The sequence below is a fragment of the Syngnathus acus genome, chromosome 6, assembly GCF_901709675.1.
Source record: "Syngnathus acus chromosome 6, fSynAcu1.2, whole genome shotgun sequence".
Classification (NCBI taxonomy): Eukaryota; Metazoa; Chordata; class Actinopteri; order Syngnathiformes; family Syngnathidae; genus Syngnathus; species Syngnathus acus.
The window spans coordinates 14,757,259-14,780,356 of record NC_051092.1 but is presented as its reverse complement, the minus strand read 5'-3'; the positions used below and the strand labels follow the sequence as shown (position 1 = coordinate 14,780,356).

At 44.1% G+C, this 23,098-nt stretch overlaps 1 protein-coding gene across 1 annotated transcript in view; it reads left to right on the top strand.

The window, feature by feature from the left end:
* LOC119123962 (major histocompatibility complex class I-related gene protein-like) overlaps positions 1–15,525 on the top strand; it is a 106,194-nt gene extending 90,669 nt beyond the window's left edge. Inside the window, exon 5 of the mRNA XM_037253382.1 lies at positions 15,380–15,525. Coding sequence (XP_037109277.1) covers positions 15,380–15,525 — 146 coding nt within the window. The remainder of the gene's footprint in view (positions 1–15,379) is intronic.
* Positions 15,526–23,098: the final 7,573 nt, after the last annotated feature.

Below are 23,098 nucleotides of genomic sequence, written 5' to 3'. Positions count from 1 at the left end.
TACGATGGTGGCAGCCTTGAAACACGAAGGGACGACGGCGTGCTGCAGGGAAATGTTAAAGATGTCCGTGAAGACACCCGTCAGCTCCCCAGCGCAGTCCTTCAGCGCTCGACCTGGGATGTTGTCAGAGCCCGCCGCCTTACGGGTGTTGATAGCGGCAAGCGCCCTCCTCACGCTATCGGCAGAGAGGCACAGGGGCTGCTCGTGTGGAGGGGGAGGGGTCTTCAGCGGGCAAGTGCTGTTCTGAGCGTCGAAGTGAGCAAAGAAGCGGTTAAGATCGTTGAGCAGACGGATGTCGCCCTCACAGCTCTGCGGCGCGGGCTTGTAGTCCGTGATGGTCTGAATGCCCTGCCAAAGGCTCCGTGCGTCCCTGCTGTCCTTGAAGTGGGCGGTAATCTTGCAAGACAACGCCCTTTTCGCCTCCTTGATGCCCCGGGACAGGTCGGCCCTCGCTGTCCTCAAGCCAGCCTCATCCCCCGCTCTGAAAGCTTTGTCCCTGGCCCTCAGCAGCCTGAGGACAGCCCCTGTCAGCCATGGCTTCCAGTTAGCCCGAGTGACGACGTATTTCGAGTGGGTCACATCATCAATGCACTTTGCGATGTAAGAGGAAACAAAGTCAGTATACTCCTCTGTCCGTCCGATCGTTGCAAGTGGCCGCCTGCTTAAACATTTCCCAGTCAGTAGAGCCAAAGCAGTCTCGAAGCGCATCAGAGGCACCCTCAGGCCACACTCTAACCCGCTTGCGAACCGGCCTGGATGCTTTCACCATTTGTCTGTATGCGGGCAAAAGCATAACAGTGATATGGTCAGAAAGTCCAAGATGGGGGAGGGGGGCGGCTTTGAAAGCTCCTTTATGTTAAGAGTAGACCAGGTCCAGGAAGCTGTCGCCACGTGTTGGAAAATTAACATTCTGGTGAAGCCTCGGAAAAACAGACTTCAGGTTAGCATGATTTAAATCCCCAGCGAAGATGGTGAAACTGTCAGGGTGCGCCGTCTGTTGTTCACTGACAGCCTGGTACAGTTCACTAAGAGCCGCGATCCTGTCGCCTTCGATGTTGGAGCAGAATCGCAGTAAATTCCCTTGGCAGGTAAAAAGGATGGCACTTAATGATCACAAACTCCGCCAGTGGCGAGCAGTGCTTGCATACCACTACAGAGTCCCGGCACCTTTCGTCACGGATGTAGACGCATATTCCACCTCCTCGCGATTTTCCCCCTTTTACAATGGCCCGGTCCCCCCGATAGCACGCTAGCCGCTCCAGATGTACAGCATAGTCCGGAATGTTGACAGTCAACCAAGTCTCAGTGAACACGAGCACACAGCAGTTACGCACTGTCCGTTTCGTAGAGCTTTCCTTGTACTCCATACTTTTTCTTCCACTGTATTGCATACAATTAAGAAATCTACTCGCCATGAACTTCTCATCAAGAGCTAGAGATTTACGGTTTTTATTTCCCATCTTAACTTGGTATTTTAGGTTTATAAAAAAAGTTTTTCACTATTTTTTCTTTCTTTGAGGATCCTCAATGCAGGTTTAAATTGACCTTTCCACAAATTCTCTTTGTAGCCAATTTATCCTACCAGTCACACTCAACCACACAAACTCCATCGCTTTTTATTTTTAGGCCTATCCAGGATGGGTGTAAAACCCTCCCAAACAGCTTGGAAAAAAAACGGACAAAAAAAAGAATCTACGCCCTTCTTCAATTAGGAAAAAGAAGCTCTGTTTTTTCTTAGCCCGTTCCTTCCATTGGGACTAGAATCCCAGCTGTTTCTTGGCTTGGAAAAACCAAAGCCGTATTTCTCATAGCTCGGACAAACCAAAGCCGTATATCTCATAGCTCGGACAAACCAAAGCCGTATATCTCGTGCAACTTTAACTTTTTACGCGTTTCACAACAACACTATCACACAACTTTAGGGCTTTAACTTACTTGTCCCCTGGTTCCTTGCACTGCCGGATCCCGTCAATCCACCCCTGTCAGACGAAGGCAGACCTAAGATGCTGGCCCAGCGAAGAATTCTCTTCCCAGGACTTTGTTTTCCAGGTCCTCCTAATGGACGCTGGCTTGTCGACAATGCAGCACGTCCTCCTCCGTTAGCCAGATGAGAGAATCCGGGTCATGGCACCAAAATGTTAGAGTGGTGCTCACTCTAACTTATTTTTGCAAGAACCACACGGGAGACAGTATGCCCTTTTTAAGCACTTGCAAATGGAGAGTCATTCGTCGCTGTGCGTACAGCGATGATCGAATGAGGTCTGACTCAGGCCTCTTGCAAGAGCATATTTATTGAGAGAAACAGGGTCGGGGTGAGAGTGGACAGGATGGGGTTGAAGCCCCTGACCTCTGGTCAAAGCATAGCAGGGGGTGTTTTACGACGTTGTGTAAACAGAACAAGTTTGATTGAGTTTGAGTTTGAGTTTATTCACGCAATATCCAAGACATACAACATGAAACAACAAACAGTATTACGGATGAGTGAAAGGTCACCCCAAGCAAGCTATTTAAAGCTTTTAATAGGGGGCCTGGTTTCCCATAAGTATCAGATATTGGCCAGATATCCTTACATTTTGGACAACATACAGATATATAATAGACAATAACAATAAACACACAATAAGGTACAACACACAATAAACATACGACAAGTAATCGATAGTCTCAGTATTCTGGTTACACTGGATTTGATGTAAAGTACATTTGCAATTAATAAATTAACAACAGGACACAGGTGTTCATGCGATTAATAATCAGCACATTAAACATACATTGATAGGAGTTGATTTTTTAGATTTGCCTTGAAAATGGATATGGATTGCAACATTTTTAGTGTGTCATCAAGCTCATTCCAAATCTGTGGCCCTCTGCACACAATACTAAAGCTTGTAGATTTTAGTTTCCGTTTTTTCCCAATGATTAGATTGCTATTCCTGGTGGTGTGGGTGTGGCTGGGAGTACAGATTGGGATGAGTTGACAGAGTTTATGGTTTCGTTTATGGACAGTCTGATACATGACGCAAGCATTCTGGAAATAGTTATGCTCAACAAGCCTCAGAAGATTGTGTTGGTGGAAGATTGTTTTAGTGGGGGCGTTAAACTCAGACCATGTTATGGCACGTATGAACTTTTTCTGAAGTATCTCCAGCTTTTTTAGATGGGTTGGAAATGTGTTACACCATATAATATTGCAGTATTTTAAATGAGGTTCAAATAAGGATTTGTACAGAATAAGAAGTGCAGTGAGTGGGAGACTGTCTCAATTTGAAGAACAAAGCACCATATTTAGACAGTTTGATTGTGAGATCATCAATATGTTTTTTAAAGTTCAAGAACTCGTCAATGTGGATCCCGTTGTCCGTTGATTTTTATGCAAATTTGGTCAATGTCCTTTTTTTTATGGGAGCGGAATACAATGTGGTTTGTTTTATTGACATTTAGGGAGAGTTTGTTGCATTTAAACCATGTGTTTATTTTCGCTAACTCACTATTTATAATTTGTTCAAGTGTATTTGGATTTTTGTGGGAAAGAAACAAGTTTGTATCGTCAGCAAATAATACTTTATGTAGTGTGGGTGAAGTATTAACAATGTCATTTATGTATAAGATGAAGAGGAGCGGCCCTAAGATGGACCCTTGGGGAACTCCATAATTGATGGGTTTGTATGAAGATTTATGGTTGTTAATAGAAACATATTGGTGTCTTCCAAACAGATAGCTGCGGAACCAGTCTAACGCCAGGCCTCTAATACCATAGTGTTGTAATTTATTTACAAGAATGTCAATCATGATGGTGTCAAAAGCTTTAGACAAGTCCAGAAAAATCCCAATACCATATTCGCCTTTATCGATAGCCTCGTAGATTTTATCAGTCAAGTCAAGTACTGCCATATATGTACCGTAATTTTCGGACTATAAGTCGCGGTTTTTTTCATAGTTTGGGTGGGGGGGCGACTTATACTCAGGAGCGACTTATATGTGTTTTTTTTTTTTTCAAAAAATTTCAAAAAAAAAATTTCAAAAAAAAAAAAAATGAAACCGCGATAAACGAACCGCAATGTAGCAAGGGATTACTGTAATTTGAATTTCAAGTGACGACAGCAGCGCGAAACCATCTGCGTCACTCCAATTCATTAAATCCATCAATCGTCCTTTGTCAACAATGCGTGCGCGCCGCTGACGGCTTTTGCACTTAAAAATATTCCACAGGCCCATATAACGATATATAAATTATATATCAAATAACTATTATATAAGCAATAATGTTATCAAACCATCTGTGCACTCTAAATCATTAAATCCATCGATCAAATTCCTCGTCCTTTGTCAACATCGCCGCGCGTGCGCCCTGACGCCAGCCTCGTCGTTATTCCACAGATTTACTATATAACTATATTGTAGCGTTAACAAAGTTCAAGGAAAGACGTGGGTTTGGTAAACGGCTCTTTATTTAACAAAACAAACTTACAGGCGTGTGGCGGCGTGGACGTCCAGCCACGGAAGTGGACGAGAGCTCCATACGATAGGACCGGGCGTGCGTAGAAGCCATGACCGAGCCCCATGCACCGTCCTCGGACAGCCACCCGGCTGAGCGCCGGGCCTCGACTTCCATCCACGGAGCTGAAAGGCAGCTCGGTAGAGTAGGACCGGGCGTGCGTAAAAGCATTGTCCGAGCACCATCCACCGTCCCTGGACAGCCACCCGGCCGAGCGCCGGCGCCCGACTTCAATCCACGAAAGTGAAAGTAAGCTGGACGAGTGACGCGCGACAGCAGCGAGCGCGACAGCAGCGAGCGCGACAGCAGCGAGCGCGACAGCAGCGCGACGCGACGTCGCGGTCGCGCGTCAGCAGCGCGACGGTTGTTTACATAAAGGACAAAGATCGACTCGTCCAGCTTTCTTTCACTTTCGTGGATTGAAGTCGGGCGCCGGCGCTCGGCCGGGTGGCTGTCCAGGGACGGTGGATGGTGCTCGGACAATGCTTTTACGCACGCCCGGTCCTACTCTACCGAGCTGCCTTTCAGCTCCGTGGATGGAAGTCGAGGGCCGGCGCTCAGCCGGGTGGCTGTCCGAGGACGGTGCATGGGGCTCGGTCATGGCTTCTACGCACGCCCGGTCCTATCGTATGGAGCTCTCGTCCCCTTTCGTGGCTGGACGTCCACGCCGCCACACGCCTGTAAGTTTGTTTTGTTAAATAAAGAGCCGTTTACCAAACCCACGTCTTTCCTTGAACTTTGTTAACGCTACAATATAGTTATATAGTAGATCTGTGGAATAACGACGAGGCTGACGTCAGGGCGCACGCGCGGCGATGTTGACAAAGGACGAGGAATTTGATCGATGGATTTAATGATTTAGAGTGCACAGATGGTTTGATAACATTATTGCTTATATAATAGTTATTTGATATATAATTTATATATCGTTATATGGGCCTGTGGAATATTTTTAAGTGCAAGAGCCGTCAGCGGCGCGCACGCATTGTTGACAAAGGACGATTGATGGATTTAATGAATTGGAGTGACGCAGATGGTTTTATTAACGTGTTATTTATGTAATAGTTTTTTGAATAACTCTGAATTTTACGTCAGGGCCGTTCTCAGCTCTTAGTTTGTGTTTATGTCACGTTAGCATAGCTATCGTTTAGCCTGTTGTTGCTCGTTCATGACTGTTCTTGGTGTTGGATTTTGTCGAATAAATTGCCCCCCAAAATGCGACTTATACTCCGGAGCGACTTATATATGTTTTTTTTCACTTTTTTGGGCATTTTATGGCTGGTGCGACTTATACTCCGGTGCGACTTATAGTCCGAAAATTACGGTAGTGTTTTCCTTTCTTAATCCATACTGGGATGGGGCAATGATGTTTAGTTTGTTTAGATAGCTGTTAAGTTTATTGTAAACTACTCTTTCCAAAATGGAAAGAGTAGGCAAGATTGATATTGGTCTGTAGTTGCTAAGATCGTTTTTGTCTCCTGATTTAAAGACCGGTGTGATACGTGCTATTTTTGCTATTTGTGGCACTACTCCAGAGAGTAGAGACAGATTGATGCAATGTGTAAGAGGTGCAGTTATTATATTGGAGATGCTTTTCAGAATTTTACTTGAGATACCATCTGTTCCAGCTGAGTTTGAATTCTTCATATTCATGATTATTTTATACACTTCATCGCAGTTAGTTGGATTCAGGAAGAAAGAGCCCAGGTAATTACTACCTGATAGGTAGTCTTTAAACGAGGCATCCTGAGGCTGACTGATTTTACTGGATATGTTGCTACCAATAGAGACAAAGTAGTTATTGAATTCGTCGGCAAGACTATTATTTCTGATGATGTTGCTTGTATTATGATCATGGTCAGGGAATACAGGAGTTTTTTGGCTTCTGTTCAAGACCCTGTTCAGTACTCTCCAAGATTTCTTGGAATCACCCTGTGATTCGTTTATCAAGTCGGCAAAATGATTACTCTTCCGCTTTCTGATAATATGTGTAAGTTTATTTCTATAATTAATATATGCATTTTTATTGTTATGGTTAGGTTCCTGTATGTATCTCTTATATAATTTATTTTTATGCTTAATAGACTTTAATATGCCCTTAGTGATCCATGGATTTTGAGTAGTTGTATTACATATGATTACTTTCTCAGGAATGGTCCTTTGAATAGAGTCGGATATTCCTTTGGTTAGAGTTTCAAATGCAGCATCAACATCACTACAATCATATATTCCATACCATGTCTTGGTCTGCAGGTCCTCACCTAGACGTCGTATGGTTTCTTCATTGAGTATTTTTAATTTTATTGAATGACGAGTAGGTGGGGGCCTAGCAGGGAGGTCAATGAATAATACAATAGGGAAATGATCAGAAATCTCAGAGAGTACAGTTCCAGAAGTAAGTGTGGCATTTGTAAGATTTGTGATGAAATTATCAATAATTGACTTAGTTGAGTGAGTGACTCTGATATAAGCATTTATTGTGGGAAAGAAGGATGAAGAGTGTAATGTGTTTATAAAGTCATTTTTGGCTGTATCATCCTTGGAAAGATCAACATTGAAGTCGCCAAGGAGGACACAGCTTTTGTTGTTATCATTTATAGAAAATAATACTTCCTCCAGTTTGGTCCTAAAGATTTCAAAGTCAGCGTCTGGGGGACGATAGATTATACCAATAATGAGTTTTTTCCTGCTTTTTCCGCTTATTTCAACAAAAAGGGAGTCACTGTGGTTGTCTGCTCTGACAATGTCATCACAAATCCTCACGTTGTATGTGGAGGAAATATATAGGCACACGCCACCGCCAGGTCTGCCACATCTGTTCTTACTCAACAACTTATAGCCATTAAGATTTAAGATGTCAGTGTATGACCTGTCGTTCAGCCAAGTTTCACTGCAGCCAATTACGTCAAAGCTGCAGCCAGTGTTTGTAAGTAGAGTAACGAGATCATCATGATGTTTATTCAAGCTCCTGATATTTAAATGCAAAAAAGAGCAGTTATTTATATTTGTTAACTGTTTTAATTGTTCGGGAATATACTGATTACAACTTATATTTCGATGATGGTCAATGGAATTTATCACCTCGTCTCCTTCACTGTCCATTTCATTAAGTGCCATGCACAGGGTAACGAGTGAGATTTACTGAGATCCAGCAACAAAGACACACACTTAAGACCATGGACATATACATACACTCACCCATACCAAAGCTGGCCTGACAGACGTACACACATACACCCACACACTCAAACACACAAGAACACTCTGTAGACATTACCCGCTGTATTGTCACAGAGCAGACGAACAGACAATTGCCTCGTCCTACCCAGTCAGTAGTATTCAGGCCAGTTCCCAAGCCAAAATGAGAAAATAAATGTATGAGAGAGGAGAAGAGAAAAAGAGGGGGGCGAGTGGTGAGATGGGGGGAGAAAGAGAGAAATAAGCCATTCACCGTCTCCAGGTTCAGTGGTTGTCGTGACGACAGGGACGCTGTTTTTGATGACGTCATCACCGCGCGCCTGTGTTTACAGTTGTGGGGAGGCGGCATGTTGCAAGTTAGTAGACAGTTCTTCTTGGAGTTGAGAATTAATGTCTCCATCTCCTCCACTCAGCCAATAAGTTGTTCGGGGGTTCCTGTACAGTTTGCCGTCGATGTAAAGTTTGTCAATGAACAGTCGAGCGGTCTTTTTGGCTTTCCTTGCCTCGGCCATGATCGGGTGAAGCAGCCTCCGTCTATTCATGATCTCCGGAGGGAACTGATCGCTGATGGAGTAGTTAGAGCCTTTTAGCTCTCTGCCCCTCGACATGACGGCAGACTTCATCTTTGAGTCAGCGACTTTAGCCACAATGGGACGGGGCCTCCTCTGTTGGTCGGCCCTGATCCTCCCGAGGCGATGTACTGTGGAGAAGCGAACAGCTCCGACGTCCTCAGGCTTCATTTTCAATTCGTTGACAAGAAATGTTTTGACAAGTTCTTCTGATCTCCGGTGAGTTTCATCTTTTGTTTCTGTAAGTCCGTGTATAATGATGTTATCCCTCATACTTCGGCACTGCAGATCAAGAATGGAGTTCGCCATGTTGACTTTGTCTCTTTGTAGTTCGGCTGTCAAATGTTTGAGGTGGTTTACTTCAGTCCGAAGTGACGCATTGTCAGCCTTTAGCACCTCGATGAGTGAGTTGTTAAACTCCACAGAGTGCTTCAGTTCTTTTACATCAGTAGTCAGTTGCTCGAGTAGATCAAGCTTCTTGAGTTGTAGTTTTATAGATGTTATAGACTCACTGATGTCAGAGATTTCCTTTTCGCTTGAGTTCGACTTGGCTCGGGTATTCATGGCCTCGGGTTTATTGTTGGGCGTATTACAATAAAATGCGTCGATGTAGGCTTCCAAGTCCTCTAACGACTCATCAACAGGCGAATCCAGTTTGATTTAAATTCTGATCATTGGTCAAATTAGATGCGATGGCATAATTGGGAGGTTTCCTGGCATACCGTACAGCTCAGCACCTCATGTGGTCAGCCATTTTCTCACACGGCTTTCTGAATGGGTAAGTGTAATCTATCACTACATTATCAGACCTTGTGGTGTCTATTGCTTCCTCTGCATCTGGGCAATCAGCTCAAAAGATCTTAGCACTTTGTTCTACTACTTTTGTTAAGACAGGACAAGCTAGGTTAATTATTACAGGTTACATTCCAACATAAGCATAGGATCAAACTAATCTATCAACCCTAACAATAATTAATGGTTTAAAGTGCTTATGTATGCATTTCCCCATAACTCCACACAGTAAGTCAAATATGGTAAGACAAGACAACAATACAGAGTATACAACATTCTCTGCTCCAGAATATGTTTTGCACTGCACATTACTGCAATACTCCTTGCTACATTGGTTCTAACGTATCTTATATGAGGTTTCCAACAGAATTTATTGTCTAATATTACTCCTAAAAATTTGATCTCATAAACTTGTTCAATATTGACATTATCCATTGTTACTTGAACCTGTGTATCTATTTTACGGTTTCCAAATACCATCAGTTTTGTTTTGTCTACATTGATGATGATGATGATGATAGAATTTTATTCATCCCACAGCGGGAATATTCACTCGTCACAGCAGCACATATGAGTGCAAGAATAATACGAGTGGAAGAATAAAACAAGTGCCATCATTTCAAAAAAAGAGTAAAAAACAGACCAGGACAAATGCAAGTACCGCTAATAGAGACGAAACACATTAATTTAACAGGTGCCACGCATGTTGTAAAGTCTGACAGGACCTGCGGAACCGTTCTTTCCTACACCGAGGGTGCAAAAGTCTGCCGCTAAAGGAGCTGCTCAGGGACCGCACAATCTCATGGAGGGGGTGAGAGAGCTGGTGGAGGTTGGAGACCTGGAACCTGCTGGATTTTCCAGCACCGCCGTAACCCTTTTAGGCATTGAGTTCGAGGTCTCCAACATCCACCAGCTCCGGGATGTCATCATGGAAGAGTGGAAGAGGATTCCAGCGGCGACCTGTGAAGCTCTGGTAAACTCCATGCCTAAAAGGGTTACGGTGGGGCTGGAAAAAAATGGTGGCCACACAAAATATTGACATTTGGGTCAAATTTTGACATTTTCAGTTGGGGTGTACTCACTTTCGTTGCCAGCATTTTACACATTCATTGTTGTATTTTGAGTTACTTTGAAGTAACAATACATTTACTTTGCTATCCAAGCTCTACAGTGACTACTTAACATTGTCTCAAAGTGTCATTTCTTCAGTGTTGTCCCATGACAAGATATAATTAAAACATTGCAGAAATGAGAGGGGTGTACTCACTTTTGTGAGATACTGTAAGTCAACGCTCAACGTCTGACGTCAAACAACACGACGGCACACGTTACATAATTAACTGCGCGTAACGGTTCCGCTATACTACAAACCAGATTCGGTTGAAGTTGGGAAATTGTGTAAAATGTAAATAAAAACAAAATACAATGATTTGAAAATCCTTTTCAACCTATATTCAATTGAATACACTACAAAGACAACATATCTAATGCTCAAACTCATAAAGTTTATTTTATTTTTCAAATAATAATCAACTTAGAATTTCATGGCTGCAACACACGTGCAGTAGAAGTTGGGAAAGGGCGTGTTTACCATTTCGTTACATCAGCTTAGCCACCATCCTCCTCTCCCCCACCACCTCCACCCGGTCCAGACTGCAGCCCAGGACAGAGCCGGCTTTCTTCACCACCTTGTCCAGCCTCTTCCTCTCCGCTGCAGTGATGCCGCTGCTCCAGCAGACCACCCCATAAAAAATGGCGGACGCCACCACAGAGTCGTAGAAGGTCCTTAGGAGGCCGTCCCTCACTCCGAAGGACCTCAGTCTGCGCAGCAGGTGGAGTCTTCTCTGGCCCTTCTTGTATAGGGCCTGAGTGTTACCAGTCCAGTTTATTGTTCAGGTGAACACCCAGGTACTTGTAAGAGTCCACAATCTCTACGTCCGTTCCCTGGATGTTCACCGGCGAGGGGGGGACTTTGCGCCAGCGGAAGTCCACCACCTGCTCCTTTGTTTTTCCAGAGTTAATCTGGAGGCGGTTCCGCTGGCACCAGTCCACGAATCTGTGATCCAGTCCTCGGTACTCCGTCTCGTCTCCGTCGTTAATGAGACTGACGATGGCGGAGTCGTCCGAGAACCTCTGGAGGTGGCAGGTTGATGTGTGGTGGGTGAAGTCAGCTGTGTAGATGGTGAAGAGGAGGGAGGCCAGGACGATCCCCTGTGGAGCTCCTGTGTTGCAGACCACCGTGTCAGACACACGGCCTCCTGTCCTCGCAAACTGTGGTCTGTTTGTGAGGAAGTCCAGGACCCATGATGTCAGCTGCTGGCAGGCTCCAGCATGGTGCAGTTTGTTCCCCAGCAGTTCTGGCTGGATGGTGTTGAAGGCACTGGAGAAATCATAAAACATGATCCTCACAGTGCTTCCAGCCCGCTCCAGGTGGGCCAGGGACCTCTGCATGAGGAAGATGACGGCGTCCTCAACCCCGATGCTCGGCCGGTAGGCGAACTGCAGGGGGTCGGCGGCGGAGCTCACCGGGGGCGCAGGTGGTGGAGGACCAGCATCTCCAGGGTCTTCGGCAGGTAGGATGTCAGGGCCACCGGCCGGTAGTGGTTGAAGTCACTGGGGCGAGATGACTTTGGCACCGGTACCACGCAGGACGTCTTCCACAGCTGTGGTACCCTGTGCAGCCTCAGGCTCATGTTGAACATGTGCTCCACAATCCTGCACAGTTGCCCGGAGCAGGATCTGAGCAGCCTGGAGGTGATGTCATCTGGACCCGTCGCCTTCTTCACCTTGAGCCTGGCCAGTCCTCTCTCCACCTGGGCTGTGGAGAGCACCATGCTGGGTGGGGGGGTGGTGGGTTGGGTTGTGGTGGGTGGGTGGGGTGGGGTGGGTTGCAGGGGGGATGGTTGGTGGGTTCGGTGGAGTTGAGAGTGGGCTGGGGGGTTTTGGAGGGGAGGTAGCAGGGGGCGGGGTTGAGGTGAGAGTCCTCGGAACAGAAGAGGCTCCAGTCGGGGGAAAGTGCAGCAGGGCTGGGTGGGTGGGGGGAGGAGTGGATGGTTGTTCAAACAGGTTGAAGAACCGGTTCAGGTCATTCACCCACTCCTGATCCCTGTCCAGCGCAGGTCTGGAGTTGCTACGTCCTGAGATGGTGTTCAGGCTCCTCCAGACCCCGCTGACGTCGTCCCGCTGCAGTTGGTCTTCCATCCTCCTCCTGTAGTTGCTCTTCCCCTCCCTGATCTTCTTCCTCAAGTCCCTCTGCACCGTCTTCAGCAGGTCCCTGTCTCCTGATTTAAAGACCCTCCTTTTGTCCCTGAGCAGGTCTTTAATCTCAGGGGTGATCCAAGGTTTGCTGTTTGCAAAAACTCTGACTGTTTTGGTGGGTATGGTGGAGTCTACACAAAAGTTAATGTACCGTTTTTTCCATGTATAATGCGCCCCCATGTATAATACGCACCCTAAAAATGGCATGTCGATGCTGGAAAAAAGCATGTATAATACGCACCCAAATTTTCACTTTTTTAAAAACATTTTTATTATTATTTTTATTTTTTTTAAAGTCCCAATGATCGTCACACACGCGTCTGTGTGTGGTGAAATTTGTCCTCTGCATTTGACCCATCCCTGTGTGATTTTGATCCATCCCCTGGGGGAGAGGGGAGCAGTGAGCAGCAGCCGCGCTCGGGAATCATTTGGTGATCTAACCCCCCAATTCCAACTCTTAATGCTGAGTGCCAAGCAGGGAGGCAATGGGTCCCATTTTTATAGTCTTTGGTATGACCCGGCTGGGTTACTTAAGTCCGTAAACATAAAATTATTTCAGAAAAAAAGATCATCTTTGGGAACAACCGGATGTTATTCTGCCGGTCAGTATCACTGCGCATGCAGTAGCAAACTCGATAGCAAAGAAATATGTGAGACTCTCAACGGGATCACCAATATTTGAGTGATGTTCCAGTTATTTATCACAATTATTTATTATTATAATAATAATATATATAATATATATAATAATTATTTATTTATTATTCACAATTGTCATGGTGATCTTTCTGGTGATTTCTTAACTAGGCTGGATGTATTTTTTTTGTTGGTGTTGATTTCTCCGACTGCCCAGAAAGGCACCACCGCAATCAGTTAGGTTAAAATGAAAAGAGAGGAAAGTGACGTTGTAAAGAACCATCCGTGACAAGATTTTCTTCAAAAATTGTTGTACCATGATTTTCTTCACAAAAAAAAAAAAAAAATTTTTTTAAATTGTACCCATGTATAATGCGCACCCCAGATTTTAGGACAATAAATTAGTTAAATTTTGCGCATTATACATGGAAAAAAACGGTAGTCTGTGACACAGCTGGTGAGACCGTCGATGTCGTCCCCGTAGTCCTCACAGAACACGTCCCACACCGTGGTCTCAAAACAGTCCTGAAGAGTCTCCAGAGATTCTTCAGACCAGATCTGTCTGGTGTGGGTGACTGCTGGTTGCCTGTGCACCAGAGGCTGATACAGGGGGAGAAGGTGGATCAGATCGTGATCAGATCTTCCAAGGGGGGGCAGGGGGGATGATGTATATGCCTCCTTAAGGTTGGCATAAAAAAGGTCCAGTGTTTTATTTCCTCTGGTGCTGCAGGTGACATATTGGCTGAAAGTGTGGATGAAGGAGAGGCATGATTGAAGTCCCCGGTAATAAGGAGGAGGGCATGTGGATGCTGTGTTTGCAGCCTGCTTACACTGCTGTGCAGGACATCGCGGGCTGCGTCGGCATTAGCATTAGGGGGAACATACGCAGTTATCGCGATAACATGCGAGAGTTCCCGCGGCAGGTAGTGTGGCCTCAAGCTAACGGCTAGCAGATCAATGTCCGCGCTGCAGAGTTGCTCTTTGATAGTGATGTGCCCAGGGTTACACCATCTATCGTTCACAAACACAGCAAGCCCCCCTCCTCTCCTCTTACCGCTCTCTCGTGTCCTGTCTGCCCTTATCAGGTTAAATCCGTCCAGAGCGACGGCAGAGTCCGGTGTTTGCTCCGTTAGCCAGGTCTCCGTGAACAGCAGCATGCTGCATTCCCTGTATTCCCGTTGGTGCCGTGCCAGCGCCGTTAGCTCATCCATCTTATTACAGATGGATCTCACATTCCCGGTGATGATGGTGGGGAGTGTGGGCTTGAAGCGGCGTTTCTTTTCCGGCACATAACCACCCGAGCGTTGTCCTCTTTTCCTCCTCTTCAGCTCGGGGGAAACATCGGGCTTGTAGCCGGTTAGCTTCCCTTGGCTACAGAGGGCTAACAGCTGACCACGGGTGTAAACAATGGAGCGTTTACTCCCTACTTCGGTGGTTGCTGGGGTGATGAACCAGGTGAAAAATAGGAAAAATAAAAGGGCCAGCCTCACTGTTTTTGCAAACATGTTTCTGCCCGGTAAAAATAGTCCAAAAAACATGTAAAACGGGACAATATACAGACGAATCGACGGAGCTGCTGCAAACGTGTCGCCACTACCGCGGCGCCAACAAAGAAAAAAAAAAGCTGGCTTTTGAACTTTGCGTTGATAACAGTCCGGATGGTCCGCTTCCTCTTTGGTCCGGAGGACACGACGTCCAGTGTTTCCAAAAACAATATGAAAAGTGGACTCATCAGACCACAAAACACTTTTCCATTGTGCATCAGTCCATTTTACATGAGCTCAGGCCCAGAGAACCCGGCGGCGTTTCTGGATGTTTTTCATAAACGGCTTTTGCTTTGCATGGTAGAGTTTTAACCCGCACTTACTGATGTAGTGACGAACTGTATTTACTGACAGTGGTTTTCTAAAGTTTTCCTGAGCCCATTTGGTGATATGCTTTACACACATGTCGGTTTTTAAAGCAGTGCCGTCCGTCTGAGGGATCGAAGGTCACGGTCATTCAGTCTTGGTTTCCGGCCGTGGCGCTTACGTGCAGTGATTTCACCAGAAAAACATCGTCTTCTATTCGGGCCAATACGGTACTTTGATTCAGGCTACAATTGCGAGCACCATTACAAGAATGATGCAATAAACACATTACAATACACATTACGATAACCAATATTGATGGATTAGTCGTGCGGTAACATGAGGTTCCGCTGTTCGATTCCCGCTCTGCCTGAGTTACGTAAGTCGCACCCCCGGCCAAACTATGAAAAAAAAACTGCGATTTATAGTCCAGAAAATACGGTCTTTGAAAAGAGCTAATTTTGACCTATATAATCGATAGGCTGAGGCTTCTGTCAGACCCTAGTTCCAAATCAATCAATCATTCAATCATTGTCGAGTGGGATTACTTACTCAATTTAACTCTGTACTTGGTGTTTCAGTGAAGCCTGTGGATCACACTATCATCATTGTGGCCACAGCCGTGTTCGTCGCCACCATGGTGCTATCGGTGGGCGTTGGCATTTTTGTTTACAGAAGACGACAGGCCCAATTGCGGAATGTCACCGCGGCAACAAGCGAATGGTGAGGAAGAGTCATCAATATTCAGTCTTCAACACATCTATTTCAGTTGTGGTGCAAGTTTTACAAAACAATTTGTTTCAATGAATGAATCTTTATTTTGAACATGATTTAAAGAATAAAAACAATAAAAAACAAACAACATAAAACAAACAACAAACAATATATATCACTGTTCTAAAAGGAGTAGGAAGAAGCTTAGGCTTATCATGTCCTACCCCTATCCATCACTTAGTTCCAAGTGAGAACATTAAAACTTCAAAAGAAAAACAACAAAAATATCTTATAATCCAAAAGCTTAACAGTAGTCACCTTCATTTTCCTCTTTTTGGTAATTTGCAAATATCATTCCTTTATACATTTTTTTAAATAGAACTATATTTCTGCTTTCCTTCATTTTATCTTCTAGTCCATTCCACAAAGCTACTCCATAGGATAATATGCACCTGCTCCTGAGATTGGTGCGAACGTACCCCTTATCAAATTATATCCCTTATCTTTTTCAATAAATAATTTTTGAATGTTCCCTGGGAGTTTTTGAGTCTTTGCTCGATACATTGTCTGTGCCAGTCTAAATCTGAATAAGTCCATTAGCTTTAAAGCGTTTGATTGTAAAACCAAATTATTTGTATGGTCTCGAAATCCAACCTTGTGTACAATTCTCATAGTTTTTTTCTGTAGTATAATTAATGGTTTTAAAGTGCATATGTATGCATTTCCCCATATCTCCACACAGTAAGTCGAATATGGTAAAACAAGACAACAATACTGAGTATACAACATTCTCTGCTCCAGAATATGTTTTGCACTGCAGAGTACTGCAATACTCCTTGCTGCTTTGGATCTAACGTATCTTATATGAGGTTTCCAACAGAATTTGTCGTCTAATATTACTCCTAAAAAATGGATCTCATAAACTTGTTCAATATTGACATTATCTATTGTTACTTGAACCTGTGTATCTATTTTACGGTTTACAAATACCATCAGTTTGGTTTTGTCTACATTCAATAGTAATTTATTATGTCAAACCATATTTTAGTTTGGACAATTCAGTTGCAATGGTCTCCAATAGTATCTTAGTTATTTCCAGAACAGAAGATGTTGGTGTTGTCCGCAAAAAATAATACATTTAAAGATAGTTGACACCTTACAAATATCATGTATGTACGGACTAAATAATATGGGGCCCAACACTGACCCCTGTGGGACTCCACAGGTAATGTCAGGCGTGACCCTTCACCACTTTTACCCCTCACTATCCGCAGTAATACTATTCTCTCCACAGACACCTTCAAGTTCCTGGGAACCACAATCTCTCGGGACCTGAAATGGACCGGCCACATAGACTCTGTCCGGAAGAAGGCCCAGCAGAGGCTGTACTTCCTGAGACAGCTCAAGAAGTTCAACCTGCCGCGAGAGCTTCTGAAGACCTTCTACACTGCCATCATCCAGTCTGTCCTCTGCACCTCCATCACTGTCTGGTTTGGATCGGCCTCCAAACAAGACAAGCACAGACTGCAACGGACAATCAGGACTGCAGAAAAGATCATTGGAATCAACCTCCCATCCATCCAAGACTTGTACCTGTCCAGGACCAGGAAACGTGCAAGGAACATCTCTACAGACCCTTCTCACCCAGGTTGCAGTCTGTTTGAACTACTCCCCTCCGGACGGCGTTATAGAGCTCGGTACGCCAAAACCAGCAGACACAGAGACAGCTTCTTCCCCCAGGCTGTTGCTCTGATGAACTCACACCACTCTTAGAGTCTCAGAGTCATTACTGTGCAATAACATCCTGCTCTCCACACCTTTTTTGAATTTGTCTACACTGTTTGTACTATGTGTCCTCTCTGCATCCATTGCAGCCTGGTCATCCTGGAAGAGGGACCTTCCCATCTGTGGTCTCTTCTCAAGGTTTCTCATTTCCCCTAGCTGGACTTTTGAGTTTTTCCTTGCCCTTTTGGGAGTTTAAGATCAGGGGATGTTTGAGAATATTTGCCATTTTTCACATGTCCTGAGTGTTGTTAGTCACCTAAATGTTGAACAGAGGGTGTGATTTACCGAAGTCAAATTCCTTGTTTGGCACGCCCAAACATGGCGAATAAAAAAATCTTGAATCTTGAGAATCTTGAATTCTTTAGCTTAGCGTATTCAGGTACTTACACACAGGGGCTCCACCTGGAGCCCACTGCGTTGCAGCAACACTTACCCACCTGGGTCCAACAAGTGGACCCGCTGCGGTGATTAGGCATGAGGATGGATAGGCTGCTGTTTAGTCCTGTAGTGTCCTCTTTGAGATGAAACTCCGGATCCAAGATTTTCCTTTCACTCTTGAGATCCTTGGTTTTGTTAATTCTAACAAACTCTATTTCTAACCAACATAATATTGAAAAAAAGGTCAAACTCACAGTTTTATTAATGTCAAACCATATTTTTAGTTTGGACAATTCAGTTGCAATGGTCTCCAATAGTATCTTTAAGTTATTTCCAGAACAGAAGATGTTGGTGTTGTCCGCAAAAATAATACATTTAAAGATAGTTGACACCTTACAAATATCATGTATGTACGGACTAAATAATATGGGGCCCAACACTGACCCCTGTGGGACTCCACAGGTAATGTCAGGCGTGACCCTTCACCACTTTTACCCCTCACTATCCGCAGTAATACTATTCTCTCCACAGACACCTTCAAGTTCCTGGGAACCACAATCTCTCGGGACCTGAAATGGACCGGCCACATAGACTCTGTCCGGAAGAAGGCCCAGCAGAGGCTGTACTTCCTGAGACAGCTCAAGAAGTTCAACCTGCCGCGAGAGCTTCTGAAGACCTTCTACACTGCCATCATCCAGTCTGTCCTCTGCACCTCCATCACTGTCTGGTTTGGATCGGCCTCCAAACAAGACAAGCACAGACTGCAACGGACAATCAGGACTGCAGAAAAGATCATTGGAATCACCTCCCATCCATCCAAGACTTGTACCTGTCCAGGACCAGGAAACGTGCAAGGAACATCTCTACAGACCCCTTCTCACCCAGGTTGCAGTCTGTTTGAACTACTCCCCTCCGGACGGCGTTATAGAGCTCGGTACGCCAAAACCAGCAGACACAGAGACAGCTTCTTCCCCCAGGCTGTTGCTCTGATGAACTCACACCACTCTTAGAGTCTCAGAGTCATTACTGTGCAATAACATCCTGCTCTCCACACCTTTTTGAATTTGTCTACACTGTTTGTACTATGTGTCCTCTCTGCATCCATTGCAGCCTGGTCATCCTGGAAGAGGGACCTTCCCATCTGTGGTCTCTTCTCAAGGTTTCTCATTTCCCCTAGCTGGACTTTTGAGTTTTTCCTTGCCTTTTGGGAGTTTAAGATCAGGGGATGTTGAGAATATTTGCCATTTTTCACATGTCCTGAGTGTTGTTAGTCACCTAAATGTTGAACAGAGGGTGTGATTTACCGAAGTCAAATTCCTTGTTGGCACGCCCAAACATGGCGAATAAAAAAAATCTTGAATCTTGAGAATCTTGAATTCTTTAGCTTAGCGTATTCAGGTACTTACACACAGGGGCTCCACCTGGAGCCCACTGCGTTGCAGCAACACTTACCCACCTGGGTCCAACAAGTGGACCCGCTGCGGTGATTAGGCATGAGGATGGATAGGCTGCTGTTTAGTCCTGTAGTGTCCTCTTTGAGATGAAACTCCGGATCCAAGATTTTCCTTTCACTCTTGAGATCCTTGGTTTTGTTAATTCTAACAAACTCTATTTCTAACCAACATAATATTGAAAAAAAGGTCAAACTCACAGTTTTACCAACTAACATAACTATAGATGTCTGTATTTTCAAGCTGGAACTACAAGAGTATTACGGTTGCTTGTATTGTACATAGTGAACAAAGTGTTTTCTACTAGAAAAAGAAAGAATGATCAAATTCAAAGAAACATTTCGACTGGCAACAGGCTGTGTGAAGCAGAAATGCATCTAATGCAGGCAATCCCTGGATTTTGAATTACTGTGTGGTCAGGTTTGTACTGCAATTTTTAATAATGCACCTGCCCTAATTAGTTTGTGGATTAGCTTTACTTTTTTTCTTTTGAATTTCATTTATCTAGCACGCTTCCCCCCAAAAAAATTCAGATCTCTTGTTGTCGTGTTCAACTGATTAGTCATGCACTACAATTTTGTAATGTCCATGGTTCGGTTCAAGTTTTGTTTTTAAAGTGACTGTTCGGTTTAAACTTTGGTTCAGTTCAAACATTGAAAAAATGAAAACAATATTTAGAAGATATTTGTAGTTGAAAATCTCCAAACAAAGTCTTGATTTTATTGCAATACGAAGAACATGTACCGTATTTCTCTGACTATAAGTCGCTCCGGAATATACGTTGCATCAGCCATAAAATGCACAATAAAGTTAAAAAAACATATAAGTCGCACCAGAGTATAAGTCGCATTTTGGGGGAAATTTATTCGACAAAATCCAACACCAAGAACAGACATGAACGAGCAACAACAGGCTAAACGATACGGTATACTAACGTGACAAACACAAACAAAGAGCTGAGAACAGGTCTGACGTAACATTAACAGTTATCCAAATAACTATAACATAAATAACACCTTTATCAAACTATCTGTGTCACTCCAAATCATTAAATCCATCGGTCATCCTTTATGTAAACAATGTCGCGTGTGCGCCGCGCCGCTGACGTCGCGGACTCGTCGTCAGTTGCAGTTCAAATAATTCCACAGGCCCATATAACGATATATAAATTATATATCCAATAACTATTATATAAACAACAATATTATCAAAGCACCTGTGTCACTCCAAATCATTAAAGCCATCGATCGTCCTGTCCTCTATGTAACCAACGCCGCGTGTGCGCCGCGCCGCGCCACTGACGTCGGACTCGTTGTCAATTGCAGTTCAAATTATTCCACAGGCCCAAATAACGATATATAAAGTATATATCAAAATCCTATTATATAAACAACATTATCAAATTATCTGTCACTCCCAATCATTAAATCCATCGATCAAAATCTTGGTACTTTATGTAAACAACGCCGCGTGTGCGCTGCGTCGCTGACGTCGGACTCGTCGTCAGTTGCAGTTCAAATTATTCCACAGGCCTATATAATTATAAACAACAAATTTTTATCAAACAATCTCTGTCACTCCAAATCATTACATCCCGTGATCGAATCCTTAGTCCTTTATGTAAACAACGCCGCGTGTGCATCGGACGCTGACGTCATTTGCAGTTCAAATTGCAGTAATCCCTGTCTATATCGCTGTTCGTTTATCGCGGTTTCACTACATTGTGGATTTTTGAATTTTTATTTTTTGTGAATAATTTCACATACAAGTCGCTCCTGAGTATAAGTCGCCCCCCCACCCTAACTATGAAAAAACCGCGACTTATAGTCCGAAAAAATACGGTGTGTGTGTGTGTGTGTGTGTATGTGTATGTGTATGTATATATTAAAGGAACACTTTGAAAACATCAGATTTCAATGGTGAAAAAAAAAAAGTTGGATATTGTCGAGTGGCATGGTGGTACAGATGGTGTAAAATTAGGTATTGAATTTGGCCCAGGCACATTGGCTATCCCAAAACATGTCGTAGTTCAAAATTTCACCAGGAGATGGTGTTAAAGCTTGACATAGGGGTGACCGGATGGAAATTAACAAATCTAATCAATTAAATTGTTAGCAATTGGGAGGACACGACCTGTTCAAACACGTAGCAACGCACAATTTTGGAATAAGAGTTTGCAATGCCATAATTTTAAGATGTAACAGCTTGAGCAATATCCATATATGTGTTTAAGTTGGAGGAACCCATTATTGTGTTAAGTACTATTATGTGACAAGATATATGTGATTCATGTTGCAATGTTTTGTCCAACCTGTATTTAACATTGGCGTTCCATCCATACCTGAATGTATTAAGTTGAAGAGGAGACATTAAGGGCTATATACTAAATGCCGGAACGAACAAAACAGGAAACACCAATTAAGGGTGATTGCTGCTTGAAGCAAGGTTGCCAGGACAACCGAGGTACACCCACGTATTCCGGTGAGGTAATTCCGATGAGGTAATGCCGGAACGAGCAAAACAGGAAACACCAATTAAGGGTGATTGCTGCTTGAAGCAAGGTTGCCAGGACAACCGAGGTACACCCACGTATTCCGGTGAGGTAATTCCGATGAGGTAATGCCGGAACGAGCAAAACAGGAAACACCTATTAAGGGTGATTGCTGCTTGAAGCAAGGTTGCCAGGACAACCGAGGTGCACCCACGTATTCCGGTGGGGTAATTCCGGTGAGGTAATTCCGATGAGGTAATGCCAGAAGCATATAAATATGACGCCTGGACACAGAACGGCGCGCTCCTCCTCCCCAGTCGGGGCGGCGCTTCTCCGAAATCACGGCGATGGCCGTGTCGCTGCCCGGACTAAAAGAACGAAGATGGACTTTGCATTCTTTTTCAGATTGAACCAAAATTCTACTAAGATGATTTCCAGAGTCTTCGAATTGGACTTTGTCAAATTTTAAGCTTCGAGGAAGGCAGAGGAGACAGCCGCTGGGGCAGAAAGGAGAAGTCGCCAATTTTACTTTTTAGGCTAGGCTCCTCACGGCCAGACCTTTCCTCTTTTTTAAACAGAATTCGGATTTTGAAACAAAGGAGAGCCGATCACTCGACTTGTTCAAACCAAATAGGATTTTAGACCTTTAGTCTCCTCTTTTGTTCTGTGTGGGTGAGTCTTGTTTTTTGTTTTTTCGACTTGTAAGTCTTTTTCTGGCTTATTCATTAAATCTCTTCTTAAGCCTTAATTCGGTTATCGATTATTTCGTATTAACTATGTCGAGCATGGTTTTATATGCGGTAATTACAACTTTAAATTGTCTTTATTTCCCTATCATAGTCATTCTTTAAATCCGTTCAATTCTTTTTAAAGTGAAGACAGCTTTAATCCTTAACATCAGGAATTGTCAGATCTGGTTCGAAGTAGTTATCTTGAGTTCAGCTAGAGCGAGGGCGCTCTAGTAAATTAACGAATCCTTGAGGTCTTAACAAAGACATCTAAAAAATATCCGTAACGTAATACCAGCATCAACAACCGAAGGGAGCCATCATTACGGCGCGGTCATATCGACGACTCGCCTCGAATAGAGTTACTCGGCTCGCGCGTCGGATGACTTAAAAAGGATTGGCGTCGTAAAGAAATTAGATTGATTCTAGTAGAATTAATTTAACTCGGGTGGTCAGCTACGGACGAGTCCCTTCACCCCCGGCTTATTGAACCCGTTACTGGGGAGCCGGTGCCACTATAATAAAGTGCGCGTTTGACAATATCTATCCGTTGGATATGAACAGTTTGTCACAGGAACAAAAGGATGCCATATCAGTCAGTGGCACTGACTCCCATCATGATGAAGTGCTTCGAAAGGCTGCTCAAAGAACACATCGTCTCCAGACTCCCCCCAACATTCGATCCGTTCCAGTTTGCCTACCAGCAGAACCGCTCTACTGAGGATGCCATCTCCTCCGTTCTTCACCTGAGCC